Source organism: Sinocyclocheilus anshuiensis, unplaced genomic scaffold, assembly GCF_001515605.1.
Source record: "Sinocyclocheilus anshuiensis isolate Anshui unplaced genomic scaffold, SAMN03320099.WGS_v1.1 scaffold824, whole genome shotgun sequence".
Taxonomy (NCBI): domain Eukaryota; kingdom Metazoa; phylum Chordata; class Actinopteri; order Cypriniformes; family Cyprinidae; genus Sinocyclocheilus; species Sinocyclocheilus anshuiensis.
In genome coordinates, this window is record NW_015551064.1 from 504,739 (window position 1) to 526,297 (window position 21,559).

At 36.9% G+C, this 21,559-nt stretch overlaps 1 protein-coding gene across 1 annotated transcript in view; it reads left to right on the plus strand.

Moving 5' to 3' along the window:
• LOC107662043 (receptor tyrosine-protein kinase erbB-4-like) overlaps positions 1 to 21,559 on the plus strand; it is a 217,699-nt gene that overhangs the window by 99,455 nt on the left and 96,685 nt on the right. Inside the window, exons 4-5 of the mRNA XM_016451903.1 lie at positions 12,818 to 12,949; positions 16,743 to 16,808. Coding sequence (XP_016307389.1) covers positions 12,818 to 12,949; positions 16,743 to 16,808 — 198 coding nt within the window. The remainder of the gene's footprint in view (positions 1 to 12,817; positions 12,950 to 16,742; positions 16,809 to 21,559) is intronic.

Here is a 21,559-nt window from a genome sequence, read left to right on the forward strand (position 1 = left end):
ATTATATTATCTTATTATTATGTTATTATTATTATATTGTTATGTTATGTTATATTATGGATTTTTTTATTTATTTAAAATTACAATTAAGGCCATATTCAGACACTTTGCACTGCACTCTCTCTTATAAAATCATTCATCACAGTGTTGACCTGAAGTAACTGCATTCGAATCATCCCAGAGGAGATAGCTGGCTCAGTGCACAAGTTGTGTACAGTTTTGTGGATGGCGGTCTTAATCTGTGTTCGTTATCTGCAGACAAACCATTACTGTATGTGTTCCCTTTCCTATAGGCCTGTATTTTAGAAATCTATTCCCACAAGTGTGTCACTGCATGTAGTGATTTAACTTCTATAATTCAACAAGCTCACCTACCTGACCCAGATATGTAACATGAAAGGTTATTTCAGTTACTAGAAATGAGAGCGTCTTACCCTTTGCCCTCACTCATTTATACCGCTATTCGTTTTCTATTCTTTTCTCAGATAAATAAGCAGATGCTCCCTGCCCTAGATAATTCCATAAGCCTTTAATCTTGCCATTTTTCATAAAGATTCATCAGAAACAATTGCATGAGGGATAACTAAATGTAATCAACCTGCTTTAAATGCAATTACCACCCTGAGGAAGTCAGGGGGCAGGGAGGATTGTTGGTAAAACCCACTGTCTGAAGCTGTTATCCATCATGTTTATATAAACAAACAACTCAAAATGAGACTCGGTTCAAATGCTTCCACAGCACTGTTCATAAACTGTTCATAAATGGATGTTATAGTATATTGTGAGCATCTGTCATTGCTTTTAAACAACTACTTTAGCACTGTTACTACACAGTTTTCCCCTCAGCGTTCAATATACTTTCAATTCTTTCTTTGTTGCTTATATATCACACCATCACTGTGACAATTCCCCTTATAACATTTGCCAATAAAAATTGTCCTCCTGTAGATAGAAAGGGTGTCCTATTTTTTTCCACCATCATTTTTTACTTTTTTATTTGTATCAACCTTGGTTGGATTTGAAAGGGATTTATTTCAATGCAGCGCTTCCTTGTTATTTATTACATTTGTCATTGGTTTTTCAAGAGTTGTTATCGAGGTGGTCTTTGTCCCAGCCTGAGCAAAAAAATATGATGCATTGGGCACTACAAGAGGGTCCTTGGATCAGATGAATTCTAAGGACCGAAACAGATACATGTAACCAGTAGAACACATGCTCTGCTCTCAGCACCTATCACATATGGGCCATCAGTAGGCTCCCATGATGCTTTCCCTGCCATGGTCGCTCATGCTTGAATGTCAACAGTGTTAAAAGTGCATTTGCTCGCAGCTAGCACGGCACAAATTTCTGCTGAACTACTCCCGCACAGGTCCGCGCCTTCCCCCTTTCTCTCCCCCGAACGCCTGCGGCATCAACTCCTCATAAATGCTTTTATGTAGTTAAATTAAAGCCGTTGTTCTTTTCAGGTCAGTAGTTTAATACATAAAAGTGCAATTAAATTCAAATGGAGTCTGTCTGTGTTTTATTCCTAGTTTGCTACCCATGTTTCTCTAGATTTATGTGAGCAGCTCTTTTTGCTCTGACCTTGGCTGGGGTGTTCGTGGATAGCTCATCATTGAAGCTTCATCTTATTGTCAGTAACATCTCTGGGTCAATATAAAGTAGCACTTGAAAAAGCAAGATCATCCTACTTTTCTCAGATTATTGTAAATAACCAAAATAATTCCAGGCAGCTCTTTCACACTATTAACTGTCTTCTTAAAGTTGACGGTGCTAATTCTCAGACTGCATCAGTTCAATTTTCTCACCCATTTTAGTGCCAAAACTACTTGTGTCCGTAAACATGCATTTTGTCTCTCTGGTTCACAGACGTCGGCAGTCAATTTTTTGTGTTTTTCTGGTACTCCTCTGTCCAGATTTTCTTCAATTCATCCTGAATCACTCTGTGTGCAGGTATCTAGTATGAAAGCTACCACTTGCGTACTTGATCCCCTGCCAACTAGTTTATTTAACTTGTTTTTGTGTTTTGTGTTCTACTGTTCTTTCAATCATAAATTATTCTTTGTCAACTGGTGTTGTGCCAGCAGCACTTAAAACTGCTGCTATCACCCCTGTTCTAAAAAAGCAAAATACCGATGTGAACAATTTAAACAATTTTCGTCCAATATCATATCTTCCATTTTTGGCAGAAATTTTAGAGGGTGTTGTTGCTTCTCGATTACACAATCATTTGACTGTTAACAACCTTTTTGAGCCATACCAGTCTAGGTTTCGGAAACTGCACAGTACTGAGACTACTAATGGCTTGTTATTAGCATCTGACGCTGGATCTGTGTCAATCCTTTTCCTTTTGATACCGTCGACCATACGGTATTGCTTAGTCGACTTGAATTGGTCTTTTGGGGTGACGGAGATTGCTCTGGATTGGTTCAGATCCAATTTAACTGATCGTAGTCATTTTGTTTTTATGGATGGTCACAGATCAGAGGTCAGTCCTGTTAGTACTGGTGTCCCTCAGGGCTCATTACTTGGTCCCTTGCTTTTCAGCATTTATATGTTTCCTCTTGGGCAATTGTTAAGATCTCTCGAACTGAACTACCATTTTTATGCTGATGATACGCAGATTTACATCCACTCTAATCCGGGCCAAGGTGTCAATATTTCCCATCTCTCACACTTAGTACGTTTACATGGACAACGATAATCCGATATTAATACGATTAAGACAATACTCTGATTAAGAATCTACCATGTAAACAGAGATTTTTGATTACCTTAATCTGGCTAAAGTCATATTCGAAGTAAACAGAAATCGAATTAAGACATGTGGAGTATTCCTATTTTAGTCGCATTACTGAAGTGCAGTATAGACATGTAAACACCTTAATCAAATTATTACCGTCGTGTAGGACTTTTCGGTGCATTTTGCAACAGGATACACACACGGCAGTGGTCAACCGTTTGACGGCAAATAAAGAGCTTCAACGCCGCCATCGTCTGTATGCATGTACAAATAATTAACTGCACTTCAAGCTTTCATAAAATTAAAAATGAAACACCCAAAACTGTACATGGCATCATCACAAAGACGAACTATATGTTTCTACGTGAAATTCCGGAGGGGACGTCAGATGGCGTCACGTGGGGATGTAATGACGTGTGCCATTAATCGAACTATGTACTATAACATGTAAAACGGGAACATGAAAGGAATATTCTAAAAGCAACTCATGTAAACACCATAATCATGATATTGGCTTATTTAGAATAAGGTAAATAATTAGATTACTGATGTCCATGTAAACGTAGTCAGTGTCTCTCTGAGATTAAGTTGTAGCTGTCTGAAAATTTCTTGTGTTTGAATAGTTCCAAAACGGAAGTTATGCTTCTCGGCTCTCCCCATAAATTGTGTAATGCTGGATCTTTAGCTTTGTCTTTTGATGGTGTTGCTCTGGAGTTACAAAGTAAATTAAAAAATCTGTGCGTTATTTTTGATCCCAGCTTGTCATTTGAGCTTTTCGTGCTGAACACTGTTAAGACCTCGTACTTTCATCTCAGAACTATTGCACGGCTACGACCTGTGCTGTCTTTCTCTGTTGCTGAAAGGTTAATTAATTTGTTTGTCTATTCTCATCTAGACTATTGTAATGCCCTTCTTATTGGAGTCTCAAAATCTTGTATTAACAAACTTCAACATTTACAAAATTCAGCAGCCAGAATTCTTTCAGGGGCCAGGGTTGTTGATCATATAACTCTTGTTTTGGAATTGTTGCATTGGCTCCGGGTTAGATTTCATATTGATTTTAAAGTTCTCATGTTAACATACATGGCACTGCATGGTCTGGCTCCTCAGTACTTGGCTGAGCTTTTAATTTCCTATACACCTAGTTGCAATTTGCGATCTTCTCAGAGTGGTATTTTAGTCGTTCCTAAAACACGGCTGCGTTCTGGGGGTGATCGGGCATTTTCATCTTATGCCCTCAAATTGTGGAATTCTCTCCCGGCTGACATCAGGGAAGCAAATTCGTTAGGTATTTTTAAATCTCGTCTTAAAACTTTGTATTGCTTTTAACTGATTGTTACTCTGTATTCTTGTGTATTACTTTGGATTTTTGTGTTTGCTTGTGTTGTAAAGCACTTTGAGAAAGTACTCTTTTAAAGGCGCTATACTAAATAAAATGTATTATTATTATCTAGACTGTTACAAGCTGTGCCGAGTGAGTTGTGTATGTAAAGTTGCAGGAGTTGTAAAAAATTTCGATTTTCCTGTAAAATTATCTCTTTACAATTTGTGTATAAAACTCTTAAAGAAATCGTTTCCTATAACATGTAAAACGGGAACATGAAAGGAATATTCTAAAAGCAACTCATGTAAACACCATAATCATGATATTGGCTTATTTAGAATAAGGTAAATAATTAGATTACTGATGTCCATGTAAACGTAGTCAGTGTCTCTCTGAGATTAAGTTGTAGCTGTCTGAAAATTTCTTGTGTTTGAATAGTTCCAAAACGGAAGTTATGCTTCTCGGCTCTCCCCATAAATTGTGTAATGCTGGATCTTTAGCTTTGTCTTTTGATGGTGTTGCTCTGGAGTTACAAAGTAAATTAAAAAATCTGTGCGTTATTTTTGATCCCAGCTTGTCATTTGAGCTTTTCGTGCTGAACACTGTTAAGACCTCGTACTTTCATCTCAGAACTATTGCACGGCTACGACCTGTGCTGTCTTTCTCTGTTGCTGAAAGGTTAATTAATTTGTTTGTCTTTTCTCGTCTAGACTATTGTAACGCCCTTCTTATTGGAGTCTCAAAATCTTGTATTAACAAACTTCAACATTTACAAAATTCAGCAGCCAGAATTCTTTCAGGGGCCAGGGTTGTTGATCATATAACTCTTGTTTTGGAATTGTTGCATTGGCTCCGGGTTAGATTTCATATTGATTTTAAAGTTCTCATGTTAACATACATGGCACTGCATGGTCTGGCTCCTCAGTACTTGGCTGAGCTTTTAATTTCCTATACACCTAGTTGCAATTTGCGATCTTCTCAGAGTGGTATTTTAGTCGTTCCTAAAACACGGCTGCGTTCTGGGGGTGATCGGGCATTTTCATCTTATGCCCTCAAATTGTGGAATTCTCTCCCGGCTGACATCAGGGAAGCAAATTCGTTAGGTATTTTTAAATCTCGTCTTAAAACTTTCTATTTTCATCTTGCTTTTAACTGATTGTTATTCTGTATTTTTGTGTATTACTTTGGATTGTTGTGTTTGCTTGTGTTTTAAAGCGCTTTGAGAAAGTATTCTTTTAAAGGCGCTATACTAAATAAAATTTATTATTATTATTATTATTGTGGCTAAATAACATGTAAGTCAGCAGTTGTACACATATGGTTCAAAAGTTGAGGGTCGGTAAGATTTCTTTTTGAAAGAATTCATTAATATTCATTAAAGAATCATGAAATGTACAAATGTATCACCGTTTCCACAAAAAAATTAAGCAGCACAATTTTTTAGCATTAATAATAAAACAATGTTTCTTAAGCACCAAATCAGCATATTAGAATGATTTCTGAAGGATCATGTGACACTGAAGACTGAAGAATTACATTTTAAAATGTATTTAAACGGAAGAAAGTTTTTTTTATTGTAATAATTTTACAATATTATAGTTATCACTGTATTTTTTATCAAATAAGCAATATTATAGTCGATATAGTGTCATATATAGTCAGCATTTTGTCATTCATCAATTTGGCATTCAAAGTTTTACATTTTAAATATATTTTAGTTTTAATTTTATTAAATTTTACTCTACATTTAATCTACTAAAATAACAATTTAGTGCAAAATTATACACATTTTTCAGAGATTTTAATATATTAATTTAAATGTGACAACATTTAACATAACAATGAAAATGGTCTTTCCTGTGAAAAACTGATCTTCAGAAGTAACATTATAATAAGTATATATAAGTATATATATATTTGTGTGTGTGTGTGTGTGTGTGTGTGTGTTTACATACACAAATGCATACGAACATATGAACACATATGGATACATATGAACTTTGTGAGTTACATACTACTCAGAATATATATATAAAAGTAGTGACTTGCACATTCTTTAACTCACAAAGTTCACATGTGCATTTGTGTCATTTCATGTTTTAATTTGTAATATGTGACCCTGCACCACAAAACCAGTCTTAAGTCGCTGGGGTATACTTGTAGCAATAGCCAAAAATACATTGTATGGGTCAAAATTATTGATTTTTCTTTTATGCCAAGATCATGTTCCATGAAGATATTTTGTAAATTTCCTACTGTAAATATATCAAAACTTAATTTTTGATTAGTAATATGCATTGCTAAGAAGTTCATTTGGACAACTTTAAAGGTGATTTTCTCAATATTTAGATTTTTTTTGCACCCTCATATTCCAGATTTTCAAATAGTTGTATCTCGGCCAAATATTGTCCTATTCTAACATACATCAATGGAAAGCTTATTTATTCAGCTTTCAGATGATGTATAAATCTCAATTTCGAAAAATGTACCCTTATGACTGGTTTTGTGGTGCAGGGTCACATATTATGTTTATGTTGTATATCTGATTAATTTCATATGTGCATAGTAAGAATTTGAGTGAGGTAGTTAAGCAAAGCACTTCAGTTTACCCATGTTCTTTCATCTGGGGGATGTAAGAACTGATCAAATTGTTTACCTTGAATGAAATGTAGACTTTTTGGATTTATTTTAAAGATTAGTCAATATCATCTGTAAGCAATAAGATTCAGAAGGTACAACAAATCGTTAGGTGCCGTAAGTGACTTTTTTGTGAAATAACAGCAACAAATCCCTTTTACTTGACCGATACCACTGAAATGTATCTGTCAGGTAATAAGAACATTTCAGGTAGTTTTCCTGAGAAATCACACCTGTCTCTGACAGTCCTAGACTCTATAAACCATGAAGAAGTTCACGGAAAGCTATTATTTACCTATTATCTGCCTGCTTTTGAGTCTCTTTTGATTTCTATGTCGGTCAGTTGTGATAAGAGGCTACCAGGCACATGGAATGGATTACTTGGGTTTTTTCTCAAATTGGACGCAGAGGGACTCACAATCTTCAAATTTCCGGTGAAAGATATGTAAGAATCCATAAAAGGTCTTGCCAGTTTTCTCTCTTAGGTCTTATTTAGCACTTAGCCTGTGATTTCAAAGCACTCACTGTCACAAAAGAATAAAAACAACATGACACATATCACCCTCAGTGGTGCAAAAAACAATGTTCAGTTAAACTACGTTTAAAACACAAAGTGTTTATTGTTCTCAGAAAGTCCTAATGTGTTGGGTTCAGGGCAATTTTTGTTCTCCTCATCGGAAAGAAAAATCACTCTGTGTTCTCTCTCGTTGTTTGCTCAACTTTACTCAACTTTATTGCGTTTTTTACTCAGACAGCATCTCCTTTGTAACGCGGCTGGAGAGGCCAGGTTGTGTGGTGCAGAGCCTCACTTTGATGAATGGCACAGAAGATCACCTATTTGTACAGTGGCGGCAGGGGAAGTTGGCACAGTCTGGCATATCATTCCTCATAAGCCCTGCCAGGCTCAGTCCCTCTGTGCCACACACAGAGCCAGACTGCTGGCAGTGACTAGCATAAGGCCGGGGTGATGTTGGCACTTTATGATGAATAGGCAGCCACATCTACTGTATGCCTGATTGACTTGATCATCTTATAGGGAAAGTGTTACAGTGAATGAACTACTGGATTAGGACTAGGTCTATTAGGACTAGTGTTGATCTTCAAGTTGAGCTAATGAAAGATCCTGCGTACTACATACTACACCGCTGGTGCCATATGATGTCCTGTTCTGGTCAATTTAGTTAAACGAAACTGATTGATTTAAGCCTAGAAAACTCATTATCTATTAGACTACATTTTTGCCTATGTAGGCAGCATTTTTAGTCATTATAAGTCATGTTTCCATCCAAAGTTGCGAATTTAACTTGTGCGGAAAATTAGAATATTTTATAAAACATTTGCAAATAAACCCTAACCCTAATGTTTCCATCCCATGTGTTCAAGAAAACAAAACTGGAGCAAAGTATCAATAATAAAAATGAAAGTTGCAACCATTGCAAACATTTTTTTCCTACATAAAAAATTACTTGTGTCTTGTCTTATTGCGCATGTAACGGAGGCCAGCGAGTAAGTGCTGTGCAGGTAAACCTCACTCCCCTGATCTCAAGAGACGCACTAGCGACTGATGCTAGAGGCTGCAGTCTTTAGCCTCCTTGTTAGTGCGTCCGCCTCCCATGCCGGAGACCCGGGTTTGAGACCCACTCAGAATGAGAACGAGGTGTGGCGGAGAGGACCCGGGAGAGAGGGGTTACATTGGTGCCGTGACCCGGATGGGAGTGAGGATTAGGGGGGTGAGTGTAACGGAGGCCAGCAAGTGTGTGCTGTGCAGGTAAACCTCACTCCCCTGATCTCAAGAGACGCACTAGCGACTGACGCTAGAGGCTGCAGTCTTTAGCCTCCTTGTTAGTGTGTCCGCCTCCCATGCCGGAGACCCGGGTTCGAGACCCACTCAGAACGAGAACGAGGTGTGGCGGAGAGGACCCGGGAGAGAGGGGTTACACGCACAGACAAAATGCAGTAACAAACACTGTCATGCTATCTTGCATTTGAAGGCGGATGCCTAATTTGTGGGAATGTAATCGTTTGATACAGTTCTGGGAGGTAATTATACAAAATCATTTTGATGACGGATTTTATCCAATCACATAATCTGTTGAGGCAAGTCACATGAGTTTTTTTTTTTTTTTTGGCGAATTGAGGAATTTATTCGGTAAATGTGTTTCCATCATAGTTTATGCACGTGTTCTTAATGGAAAAAATTATCCACCTCAGTTGAGTGCATACATTTTTATGCACATTTTAAGATTTTATGTGCATCTCAGCGTTTCTGTTCAGCAATTTCCATACAATATCCCAAAATGCACATAAAAATATGTGGATGGAAACATAGCTATGGGCATGTTCTTGACCCAAAGGGTGTTCCAAAAGATAAGATACCATTTAATATTAGAAAAGATTTAGGAATTCTAAATCCTAACAGAACATCACATTTATCCTCAGCAGAAATGGAAATCCCATACTGCATTGCTTATACAGTAACTCAGTGACAAAATCAATTCACACTGGCAGACAAATCGAATGACGATTATAAATATATTTATATTTCATTAAATACTAAAGCATAGAAGTAGAAAATGGTTCATTATAATTAAAATGGACTAAAATGTTTATGTATTTTTAATGCTTATTAGTCTCATGCCATTAGCTTAGCAACATGCTAATAGCTAAGGTTACTGAAGTCAGTTATTTAATCAAGTCTCCTGTGTGTTTTCCATTAGAAGCCCTGTGTGTATGATGCACAGAGTTGTGTTCCTAATCAGTCACTTATGATGTTCCATTTCAGTTAGGATGCTGTCTTAGAAGGATGCTGCCTGTGTAGGCAGTAGACAGTAAGGCAGCTGACTGTTTTGGAACAGAGCCAATACTCTTTTTAACATGCTCCAAGTTCAGCCATGTTTTAAGTGCGCAGGTACATAGAAATGATGGTGTGTGTGTGTGCATGTACAGCATTTCCCAATGACTGACATGAATGTTTTCACTTCATTTGAGACAAAATTGAATCTGTAGCTTTTACAGATCCAACAACAAGTCAAACAGTCATTCAAATGAAACCAGCTGTCATGACTGCCGAGAGAAACGCTTTACTGAACCCAGCGACAGTGCTGACATCTAGACTACCAATATGTATGTGTGTGTGTGTGTGTGTGTGTGTGTGTGTGTGTGCTCTCCTACCCCTCCAGCTGTGTGTCCTTTGATACAGGTATCTTGCCTGCCAATCTGTGCCATCTGAGAAACTGAGATTAGGGTGATAATGTGGCCTATTTTTCCAGATTTATCACAAATATGTTCTTTTAAATGTAATTTTTATGCTGTAGGGTTAAATAAATAAATATTAAATGTAAATGTCAAATGTAAATGAAAATGTTAAATATAATCATTAAATCTAATTCTAAATAGCAAATGTTAAATCTAAATCTGTAAATGTTTAACTGTTAAACCCTTGGTTTATGACTGACTTTCTTCTGTGGAACACAAAAGAAGATGTTTTGAATAATGGTTTTGTCCATAAAATGAAAGTCAGTGGGGTCCAAAACAACACTGACACTGAGAGTTTTTCAAAATATCATCTTTTGTGTTCCACAGATAAAAAAAAAAAAGTTATAAAGGTTTGGAACAATATGAGGTTGAGTAAATGATGACATTCATTTTTGAGTGAACTGTCCCTTTAAAATAGGAACAACTACAAAAAAATCTTCACAAAAAAACGCAAGCCTAGTTTCTGTTAAGGAAAAGGTTTGAAAACCAAGTTCAAGAGAAGTGTGACAGGAAATATCATAGCCTGTGTAGGGGGTTTTGAATGTTGTCTCTAAGAATTAAGGACCTTTGAGTAAGGAAGTTATCTAATTAGATGGACATGTGTAACTAGCTTTAGCCGCAACATCTGGTGTACTGTACTATTTTACATGACTATTGCATATAAACCAGGGGTCTCCAAACTCAGTTCTGGAAGGCCGTTGTCCTGCAGAGTTTAGCTCCAGCTTGCCTCAACACATCTGCCTGGAAGTTTCTAGTATGCCTAGTAAGACCTTGATTAGCTGTTCAGGTGTGTTTAATTAGGGTTGGAGCTAAACTCTACAGGAGCAGGATTGGACACCCCTGATGTAAACAAATGCTTTTATCTTCTTTATAGTTTATTCGTCTTTTGTATGATCAATGTTTTGATATAATAACATAACAGGTGCTGACTGAGCCTCTGTAGTCTTCCTTTGTGGACTCTCTCTTCCCTCAGGTGTTTTTATGATGTATACGCTCAGGTTCACTGAAGCTGGACAACATCTTAATTGTAATGGAACATCATAAGTGAAGCTGGAGAGAAATAGTCTGTAGAGAGAGAAAGATAGTGTTCCTGAATCTCCTTCTACCGGTTGGGCCGTCTGAAGACCCCTGCAGAGTTCTGCCATTGCATTTATTTGTTTTTCTGATTCTTACCTCTAGGAGAGCGTTCAGCCCTCCCAGCATGTCAGATGCAGAGAACTCTAAAATTAATTTATCCTTTGAGCGACAGGTTTCTCAATGCCCTGTAGAGAGAGGGGAAATACACAATAACACCGTCTCCAATCATCCATGGAGTACAGTTTAATCAAGCTTTTGTTAGGCTATTATCAGTTTCAGATGGCCTGTGGTTATGAATACGTCTCATCTGTGTTCTTCCGCCACACGGCTAATCTCCTGTAGTAGCTGTGAAAGAGAAATCCAGTGCAGTAAATAATGCAAATCTGTTATAAGCTCTCTAGTGTTTTTGTCCACACAAGTGAGGATTACTCCAGACATGTTAAGATCATAATGTTCATTGTCATCTGGTGTGCCCAAACAGAGACGTGTTGCCCGTGAATGCACGGGGAGGGGAACAACAGATTGATTTCTCTCCAAATCCGGTGATCCGTGTGAGACAGTATGCATATTAGGGCAAAGGATTGAGAGACGTCTCCCTGCAGATGAAGTATGAAATTACAAACCTGTTAGCACCGCTGTCCAGAATGTCGGCGCTCCAAATCCAGGATGGATCTGACTCTGACATTGTCTGGGAATGTAATCATTTCCTTCCCTTCTCGTGTTTGTGTCTGCTAGGAGTAGACATCGCTCAGAGGAGAGGAAGAAAGTGGGGAGAAATACAATGAAGAGAAAATCAAAACAAAAACAGATTAAGGTTATTAATAATAGCAGTAAGAGTCTAATTTGTCTAGACTTTTTGTTAAAGCGATAGTTTATCCTAAAATTAAAATTGTCATTATTTATTCACCCTCATGTCGTTTCAAACCTGTATAACTTACAGTGTTTTCTTTTTTGAATAATAAAAGGAGAAATTCCGTAGTTAATTTTATAATGAATGGGGGCTGGAGCTTTCAAACTCCAAAAAGGATGGAAACGCGCCATAAAAATATAATAGAAGTAGCCCTAAAAAGCATTATGATACATCATACAATACCCTTGTGTGATAGACCAAAAATTAAGTTATTGTACACTGAAAATCAGTTGTCTATTAATTGTGATTGGATTGAGTCATTGAAGATTGTAAACTAATCATTTAGACTTTGTGAAACATATCACAAATTTACTGGAAAAAAAATCAAATTTGAAAGAATCATTCACATTGTTGCATCTCTTAAACACATGCACATCATGTATGGAGAACATTTATAACATTTATCATATTTTATTGATAGTTTAGGTTCTGCCTTTTAAGCTTTAAAACTTCAGTGGCTATTCATTTTAATTGTAAAGAAAAAAACAACAACGACTAGTACGTTATTCAAAATTTCACCTTTTGCGTTTCTCACAAGACATACAGGCTATAACAACGTGAGGGTGAGTAAATTAATTTTCCTTTTTAAGTGAACTGTTCCATTAAAGCATCAGTCTTGTCTGACTGTGTATTCCAGGCCAAGAAGTGGGCCAGTACTGACACCAGAGGGTCAAAAAGAGTCATTGTGTGAAGAAATCAAATTATTTTATACATTATCTTTGCTCTCCAGTGAGCCTCACCTTGCTCTTTCCATGTAATATAAGATAGTGATGAGGTCACCTTCACTGGAACGATACGCTCAGAGGTGTCCGCTGATATAAGTCATTAAGTAGTCAGTGGTGTTTTATTGTTGCTGTCTGTGTTTTAACAGAAATTCTGAATGGAGGGGTGTATGTGGACCAGAACAAGTTCCTGTGTCATGCCGATACCATCCACTGGCAGGATATAATGAAGAACGCTCGCCCTGATCACCTGGTGGTGCCATCCAATAGCAGCAGCTCATGTGAGTACTGACCAGAGCGGTGCTAAAATTGATTGTTAATACACAACTGTTCAAGTTTGAGGTCAGTAAGATTTTTAAATGTTTTTGAAAGAAGTCTCACCATGGCTGCATTTATTTAATTTAAAATAGACTAAAACTATATTATGAAATATTTTTGTAGTCTAAAATGACTTTTCTATTTAAATATATTTTTAAACATAATTTATGGCTGTGATGGCAAAGCTGAATTTTCAGCAGCCATTACTCCAGTCTTCAGTGTCACATGATACTTCAGAAATAATTGTAATATGCTGATTTGATGCTTCATATTTCTGTGGAAACTGTGATAAAAAAAAATCAGGATTTTTTTTTTTTTTTTTGAATAGAAGATTACAAATACAATGTTTTGCAGTAATATAAATGTCTAAAATAATATTTATTCAGAATAATTTAGAACCTAATTTCATTCGCATATGTTGAAATATGGTGCATGAAGACAATCTGCCTGAAATCTCCTTTTGTTTTGCTCGTAAGCCATACACATAATATTATAAAAAACAATACCATTAAACAATGACAGAAAATAATTTTGGGTGAACTATGCTCTTGCCTAAATAATTTCCTCAATTTACTGACAAATAAAATTGACAAGCTCGCGCACTTGTTTTGAAGCCACACCCAATAATGCAACTGTTTTATGGTACTTTTATTTGGTCTATATGAGCTATTATTGTATTTAAAAAAGACCAAAAAGACCAAAATGGTAACAAGATGAGGGTGAGTTTTAATTTTGGGTATAACTAATCTTTAAAGAAAAGTTAATTTTTACATCTCTTAATGATACTTTTGAGAATGTGTCCAGGCTCACGTTATATCCAATCAATCAATCAATCCTCTTGATCTGTTTTGCCTCCCCACTCTCCAAATCAAGGGTGTTGAATTTATAATCCACTATAATCTCTTAGTGTTTTGGGGCAGGGATTGTCCTCATTGATTTTATTTAGTTATTTAGTGAGGTTATTTACATTGGCTGTTCACCAAAATTTCACCTTTTGCGTTTCTCACAAGACATACAGGCTATAACAACGTGAGGGTGAGTAAATTAATTTTCCTTTTTAAGTGAACTGTTCCATTAAAGCATCAGTCTTGTCTGACTGTGTATTCCAGGCCAAGAAGTGGGCCAGTACTGACACCAGAGGGTCAAAAAGAGTCATTGTGTGAAGAAATCAAATTATTTTATACATTATCTTTGCTCTCCAGTGAGCCTCACCTTGCTCTTTCCATGTAATATAAGATAGTGATGAGGTCACCTTCACTGGAACGATACGCTCAGAGGTGTCCGCTGATATAAGTCATTAAGTAGTCAGTGGTGTTTTATTGTTGCTGTCTGTGTTTTAACAGAAATTCTGAATGGAGGGGTGTATGTGGACCAGAACAAGTTCCTGTGTCATGCCGATACCATCCACTGGCAGGATATAATGAAGAACGCTCGCCCTGATCACCTGGTGGTGCCATCCAATAGCAGCAGCTCATGTGAGTACTGACCAGAGCGGTGCTAAAATTGATTGTTAATACACAACTGTTCAAGTTTGAGGTCAGTAAGATTTTTAAATGTTTTTGAAAGAAGTCTCACCATGGCTGCATTTATTTAATTTAAAATAGACTAAAACTATATTATGAAATATTTTTGTAGTCTAAAATGACTTTTCTATTTAAATATATTTTTAAACATAATTTATGGCTGTGATGGCAAAGCTGAATTTTCAGCAGCCATTACTCCAGTCTTCAGTGTCACATGATACTTCAGAAATAATTGTAATATATATATATTTTTTTTTAATAATATATATTAATTTTTGCTGCTTAATATTTTTGTGGAAAGCTGATAAATTTAAAGCTTAAACTGATATATTTTTTTTCAGGATTATTTGATTACTAGAAAGTTCAAAAGAGCAGCATTTATTTGGAATAGAAATCTTTTATAAAATTGTCTATTCATCAAAGAATCCTAAAGAAAATGTTACACAGTGACACAATGTTCGGAAACCATGGAAGAATTATTTTCCTCTTTTATTCATTAAAATTCAGTAACTATTTACTGACACTCATGTCAATCCAAACCTGTATGGTATTATTTTTATGAACACAAAAGAAAAATGTTGTTCCCACGTTTTCACAGCTTTTTTGTCATACAATGAAACCAGTGAGTTGTCAAACTCCAAAAAAGGATTCAAAAACACAATAATGCAGTTAATGTGACTGTTTTATGGTACTTTTATTTGGTCTATATGAGCTATTATTGTATTTAAAAAAGACCAAAATTTCACATGTGGTAACAAGATGAGGGTGAGTTTTAATTTTGGGTATAACTAATCTTTAAAGAAAAGTTAATTTTTACATCTCTTAATGATACTTTTGAGAATGTGTCCAGGCTCACGTTATATCCAATCAATCAATCAATCCTCTTGATCTGTTTTGCCTCCCCACTCTCCAAATCAAGGGTGTTGAATTTATAATCCACTATAATCTCTTAGTGTTTTGGGGCAGGGATTGTCCTCATTGATTTTATTTAGTTATTTAGTGAGGTTATTTACATTGGCTGTTCAAAAAACAACAGGGAATAAGCAATGCACCTTTCACCAAATGCAATCCTGCCCTTTCAGCCATTGTTTATCAATTACTTTTTTCCAATGTTTGTAACCTTCAGATTAGGTTAGAAGCAGCCATGTGGGCAGTAAGGAAAAGCGCAGAATGATCTTGACGGTCAATGTAAACATTAAAATCAACCAAATGAGGCATCTCTGTCATTATTTATTCACCCTCATTTCGTTTTCAAACCTGAAAGACATTTTAATGACCAGCAGCTTCCAAGTTCAAAAAAGCACAGTAATTGTGGAACACACGACTCATGATTTATGGTTTATGGTTGTATGGCTTCAGATGTCAGATTATAATTGAATAACTACTTTTATGGTGCTCTTTTGTCTCTTTAGAGTGAAACTGTATAATTTCCATTGTATGATTGTGAGTGAATGAAGGCAGAATTTTCACATTCGTGAATGAAGGCAGAATTTTCATTTAGGCTGAGCTATTAGAAAGGCAATGGAGTAGCCCTTCCTCACCATATCTCACAAAAGCTTACAGTGAACGACAGAGAAATCAAGTACTTAGGCAGAAAAAGAGGAAACGAGACGGAGAGTATAAAAAAGGTGATGTTTAAAAAGAGGAGATAGTCAAAAGTGCCTGGCCCATGTAGTTGAAGAGAGTAAGCCACTGGTGTAATTACTCTTAACTGAAGTGGAACAGGGACAGAGGACAACACTCCATCAGTCAGCCATGCTCACACTGCAATTACCCAACAGTCAATTAAGCTTGGGTGGCAGAACAGCCACTGCAGATGAGTGTAGCAAAGCCATACGGGACATCTCCTCTGGGGTGGGGAGGATTCGGGCAGAGCTCTGGAGAGCCAGGGAGAACATGTTCTGTCAGTCAGCAACGACTCTTTCCCACTTCATCAGAACAGGGTCAGTGCGGATGAAAAGAGTTCCATCCTAAAGCGGAATGATCCAGATTGTGGTTACTGTGATGAAACATTATGACAGTGTTATGAACAAGATGATGATGACCGATGACCGAATGCACACTTAAAAATTACGTTTTATAGTCAACATGAAATCAGAACTGACTTAGTAAAGGGACTGATCTTCCTGGTTTTAGTGAATGTTATTTCAAATAAATAATGTTAGTTTGTGTCATCTTTTATTAAAATGCAGAAATTTGCTAAAACTAAATGTTTTATCTTTTCTGGTTGCAGGTCAGAGGTGTCATAGAGGATGTAATGGACGCTGCTGGGGGCCAAAGGAGGACCAGTGTCAGAGCTGTGAGTGTCAGAAATTGTCAAAAAAAAGTCAAACCATCCTCATTGAAATGAATGAATTTAAACTGTGACAATCATTCCTTGACGGTTTTGAATCTGCAACCTTTCAGTTACCAGCCCAGACCTTTAACTAATACACCACACCCATGTTTGATATGATGCCACCATCCTTTTTTCCATCCGTTTTTTTTATGATCAGAGTGATTTTACCATTTGAAAATTAAACAATAAAAAAGTTCTAATCCCAGAGTTATGGCCTATAGCAATGCTTTGAGCTTTAGTGTTTATGTGGGCAATAAGAGTTCAAATCTGTCATGTCATTTCCCAGTCCCATTTCCTATTTTTCCAGTCTTCTTTATAGTACTGTTTCCACCAAATAATTAATTAATGAATTAATTAATTAATAATTAATTTAATGAATTAATCTTATCCACCAAACCAGTCAAATAAGTTGCTGTAGCAATACTTGTTGCTTTTAAATGGTTACTTATTTGATGTAACGGATGGAAACAGATTTCCATTGTTGTTTATAAAAGAATTCACATGTTCACATTTATTGAAAATATTGAACAATATTTAAATGCTCACGTCATTAAATCTCATTTTTATCTATTATATTATATTATATTATATTATATTATATTATATTATATTATATTATATTATATTATATTATATTATATTATATTATATTATATTATATTATATTATATTATATTATATTATATTATATTATATTATATTATATTATATTATATTATATTATATTATATTATATTATATTATATTACTGTGATTTTACCTCAGTTCAGGGGGGGTTTAGGCACTCCATGTTGAGGCTCTAGAATACCCCTGTGTGTGGTAAAATCACTGTAACAAACAGCCTATTGTGGGTTATTAATTTTTTAATTTCATAATTCCTTTTCATAGCATACCTTATCAACCAGGATGGAGAAAAAAACTCTCAGAAGTAACTTTTACTCATGAATATAATATCTAGACACTGCAGATACAGCCGCCAGAGTGAGGTGAAGAGTCGTTCCACTCTGTGAGAGTTCTCCAGCTTTCTCCACAGGCTCAGTACGGCACCTTCAGCAGGCCGTGGCACGCCGCTGCCCTCCCAGTGGAGGATAATTACAGAGAGACGAGCAGCATGACTCTCCTTCTCCTCTCACATGTAGCCGCAGAAACCAGCTGCACTTAAAACTGCCAACATTAATTACTTCAGGTCCCTCAAAACTCTCACACGTAGCCCTATCCTCGGTCTCTCTCTTTTAGGCTTCCTCTCAACAAGCTTGATCACAACGCGCCATAACTCTGATTTCCCCCGGCATGCCCTTATAACGCAGTCAAATGCTAAGTCAGACTGCTCAAAAACATGTCATTACTAGGGATGGGTACCGAAACCCGGTATTTAATCGGTCCCGGGGCTAAATTATGAAAGACCAGAAAGATCGAGTATCGATAAGCTCTGACGTTAACGGTTCTGCTATCGGTACTGGAGAAACTAAACATTTAAACATCTGTTTACACTTTAGGCCTGTGGCAGTTTAATTAAGCTAATTTTATTTTTTTATTTCGATTTTGGCTTCTAAGGATTATACAAAAGAAGACATGAGGTAAAGCTATTAAAAACTAAAGCAGTATCGGTAAGAGTTGTAATACCGTTAAAACCTTAACGATACCCATCCCTAGTCATTACCCCTGCCTCGAAAAGCTCCATAACGCACCTGTAAGGATCTCTTTTTAAGGACAAAACACTCCTTGAACTGGATTTATTTCTGTTGAAAGAAGAAACCATTTTTGAAATTTTCATGTTGAAAAAAAATAAAACTCATGGCAGTTAGTTTGCATTACAGTCGTCTTGTGTCATTAACATGAGCTGGAAAAGATGTAAAGCTAAAAGGCAAGCCCTCACAGATTCTGCGCAAGATCATTTCTGCAGAAACTTAACTTTTCCACAGAATTTGAACACCTTTCATTTAGAAAGTTATAAACATTGCCTGCTTCTTGCATATTCATATGCAATTCATATGGAGCTAAAATCATTCTGAAATCATCATGTGGTCTCCAATCAGCGTTTCATTGAATTTAGTGGTGAATTTGTCAATGTTTATAATAAATAAATTGTGTATCTGACGGTGTTGATACATATAAAGTAATTGACAAGGAAAATTTTAATTAAAAACAGCTGAATTTTTTTTTATAACACATTTGCTTTTATTTGAGTGTAAGCTTTTATTTTTCATGTTTGTATTTTCATTTTTTACTCTCCCCCTAAAAAAGTGCAGAGAGTCTGGTGATTCTGTCTAGACCTGCTAATAGTATTTCTATGAGACCATGCATCTTTATTCACGACGGTATCATCACACAGATGAGCAGTGCAGAGCAATTTCACTTTATGGAATGGCAGGAAAACTATCATGTACCTAAAATTTGTACTGCCCTGGTGATATCACCATTTATTCATGTAATGGACAATCATTTTTATAGACTTCTCCATATAGTAAAATGGTTTGGCGGGTCAAGTAAGAGAATATGAGCATTTTCCCTTCTCAAATACTCCCTAATTAATCATAATGTCCTTCCTCTTTCCTCTCTCTTCTGCAGATGTACTGTACCTGTCATTTCACTCTGTCCCTCCATCAGGGTACCAACACACTCATTCTTCTCTCTCAGTTTTGTTTTCATTCCATCTTCAAGAGCTATGAGAGAAAATCTGTTATTTATATGGAGAAATAATTTATTTGAACAGGCGCTTCTGTCTCTATGGCTGTGTTCTAAATCTAGCAAGCACACTAGCTAAAATGGAACCACATAAGTAACGATTTGGATCAGCAACTCCAAACTCTGCGTTATACAAATAGCAAAACGCACTAGAGGCTCTGCTCTCAGCTGATTTCAATAGAGTTTTGCATTAGCTCGTTGCTAAGTTAACTTTGTGAAGCTCCTTACAGTATAAATGTGAAGGTTCACAGCGCACAATATTGAATAGAACACTCCATTTCTAATTACAGTGAACTGTTGTACCCTTCATTAAATTTTATTTATTGTAATAATTGTATACAGTACTGGTCAAAAGTTTGGAGTCAGTATTTTGTTTTTTTTTAAGAAATTAAAGGTTTAATTCACTTACATAATAAAAATTTCCTGACAATTTATTCCCATGTCATCCAAGATGTTCATGTGTGTCTTTTTTCAGTTGAATAGAAATTAAGGTTTTTTGATGAAAACATTCCAGGGTTCCCCTTCAGGAACTCGAGCTGCGTCGAGATTCGCTTTGGGAACGCCCTTGCGTGACCGCGTTCTGAAGCACGTGTCAAATCAGTCCAATGGAGCAGCGAGACGTCACGAGTGGGGTGACGTAAGCACCAGAAAGCATAAAAGCGCATCCGGCAGAGCGCAAACCAGCTTCTGCTCTTCAGTAGCAATCTGTGTATGTGTCTGTCTATTTACTGTTGTCTGTTCGCACAAGCACTCATATATATAAAACAATGAAAAAGTCTATGGCGAGCGAACGGCAGTACAAATGCTGTGTTCCTCCCTGCCCACGATATCTGACGGCACGGGATACACACGATTTGTGTGTCGTTTGTTTGGGAGTGGAGCATGCATGGTCAGCTCTCGAGGGGCCTGATTGTCATGACTGCGAGCTGCTCTCCCTGCGCACGCTCCGCTCTCGCCTGGCCGTGTTTGATGAGAGCGGCCAGGCTCGCGATCCCGTGGGCAGCGGTCCCGCTGTTGCTGAGGCACAGCGCAGACTGTTGTCGTGGGGATCGCAAGTAGATTTAGCGGAGGGATCCGAGACGGGCTCGTCCTTTTCTCGGTCCTCACCCGCTAGATCCGCGGCTCTCTCTCAGGGTTCGGAAGCCCGCACGTTTTTCTCCATATAGTGGACTTCAATGGGGATCAACGGGTTGAAGGTCCAAATTGCAGTTTCAATGCAGCTTCAAAGGGCTCTACACGATCCCAGCCAAGGAATAAGGGTCTTGTCTATTGAAATGATCGGTCATTTGCTAAATAAAAAAATAAAAATGTATATACTTTTAACCACAAATGCTTGTCTTGCACTATGAGAGAGATAATCATGCTGCTTACCTTTTTTGGAATTGCACCTATGATACAGAGGCATCATTATTTACTCATTCTCATATAGTTCCAAATTCATCTAAACTGTTCTTGTATGGTAAAATCTGTGTAACAATTATCCTGTGTTGTTTTCCATAACACTCATAACAGCATATTGGTTTGGAGCAACAAGTAAATAATAACATAATTTTAATTTTTTCTGTGAAGTGCTCCAAAGGTTTTGGAGCAGAGCCTGTTCTCTCTTTCTTTTTCTGTGTAGTATATTCTGATCTCATTTAGATAGTCGTAAGCAAACCTTTGCACTGCCTCCACAAAGACACTACATGTCACCGCACTGCACCAGATAAGTAGGTTCTCTCTCTTCTCCCCTCGTCTCGCCGTCCTCACCTTTCTTCTCATCACGGCTGTTAAATCCGCAGCTCGCCTCACCACCAGCCGCCTAGCTTGAGTAGTCTTTAATTGTCGAAACGATAAGGATGAAGTAATTGGAGAACTGCGCGACTGTGAAATGGATTTGAGTTCCATCTCACACTAATGAAGCTATTTAGTAAGTTGAGAGCATTAAACATTCTTGCTGGATTTTTGCTCTAGCTTTTCTGTGATTTTTGCAAACTTAAATCTGTATTTCTTCTCAACCCAGTGGATACTGAGTACATATTTCAAAC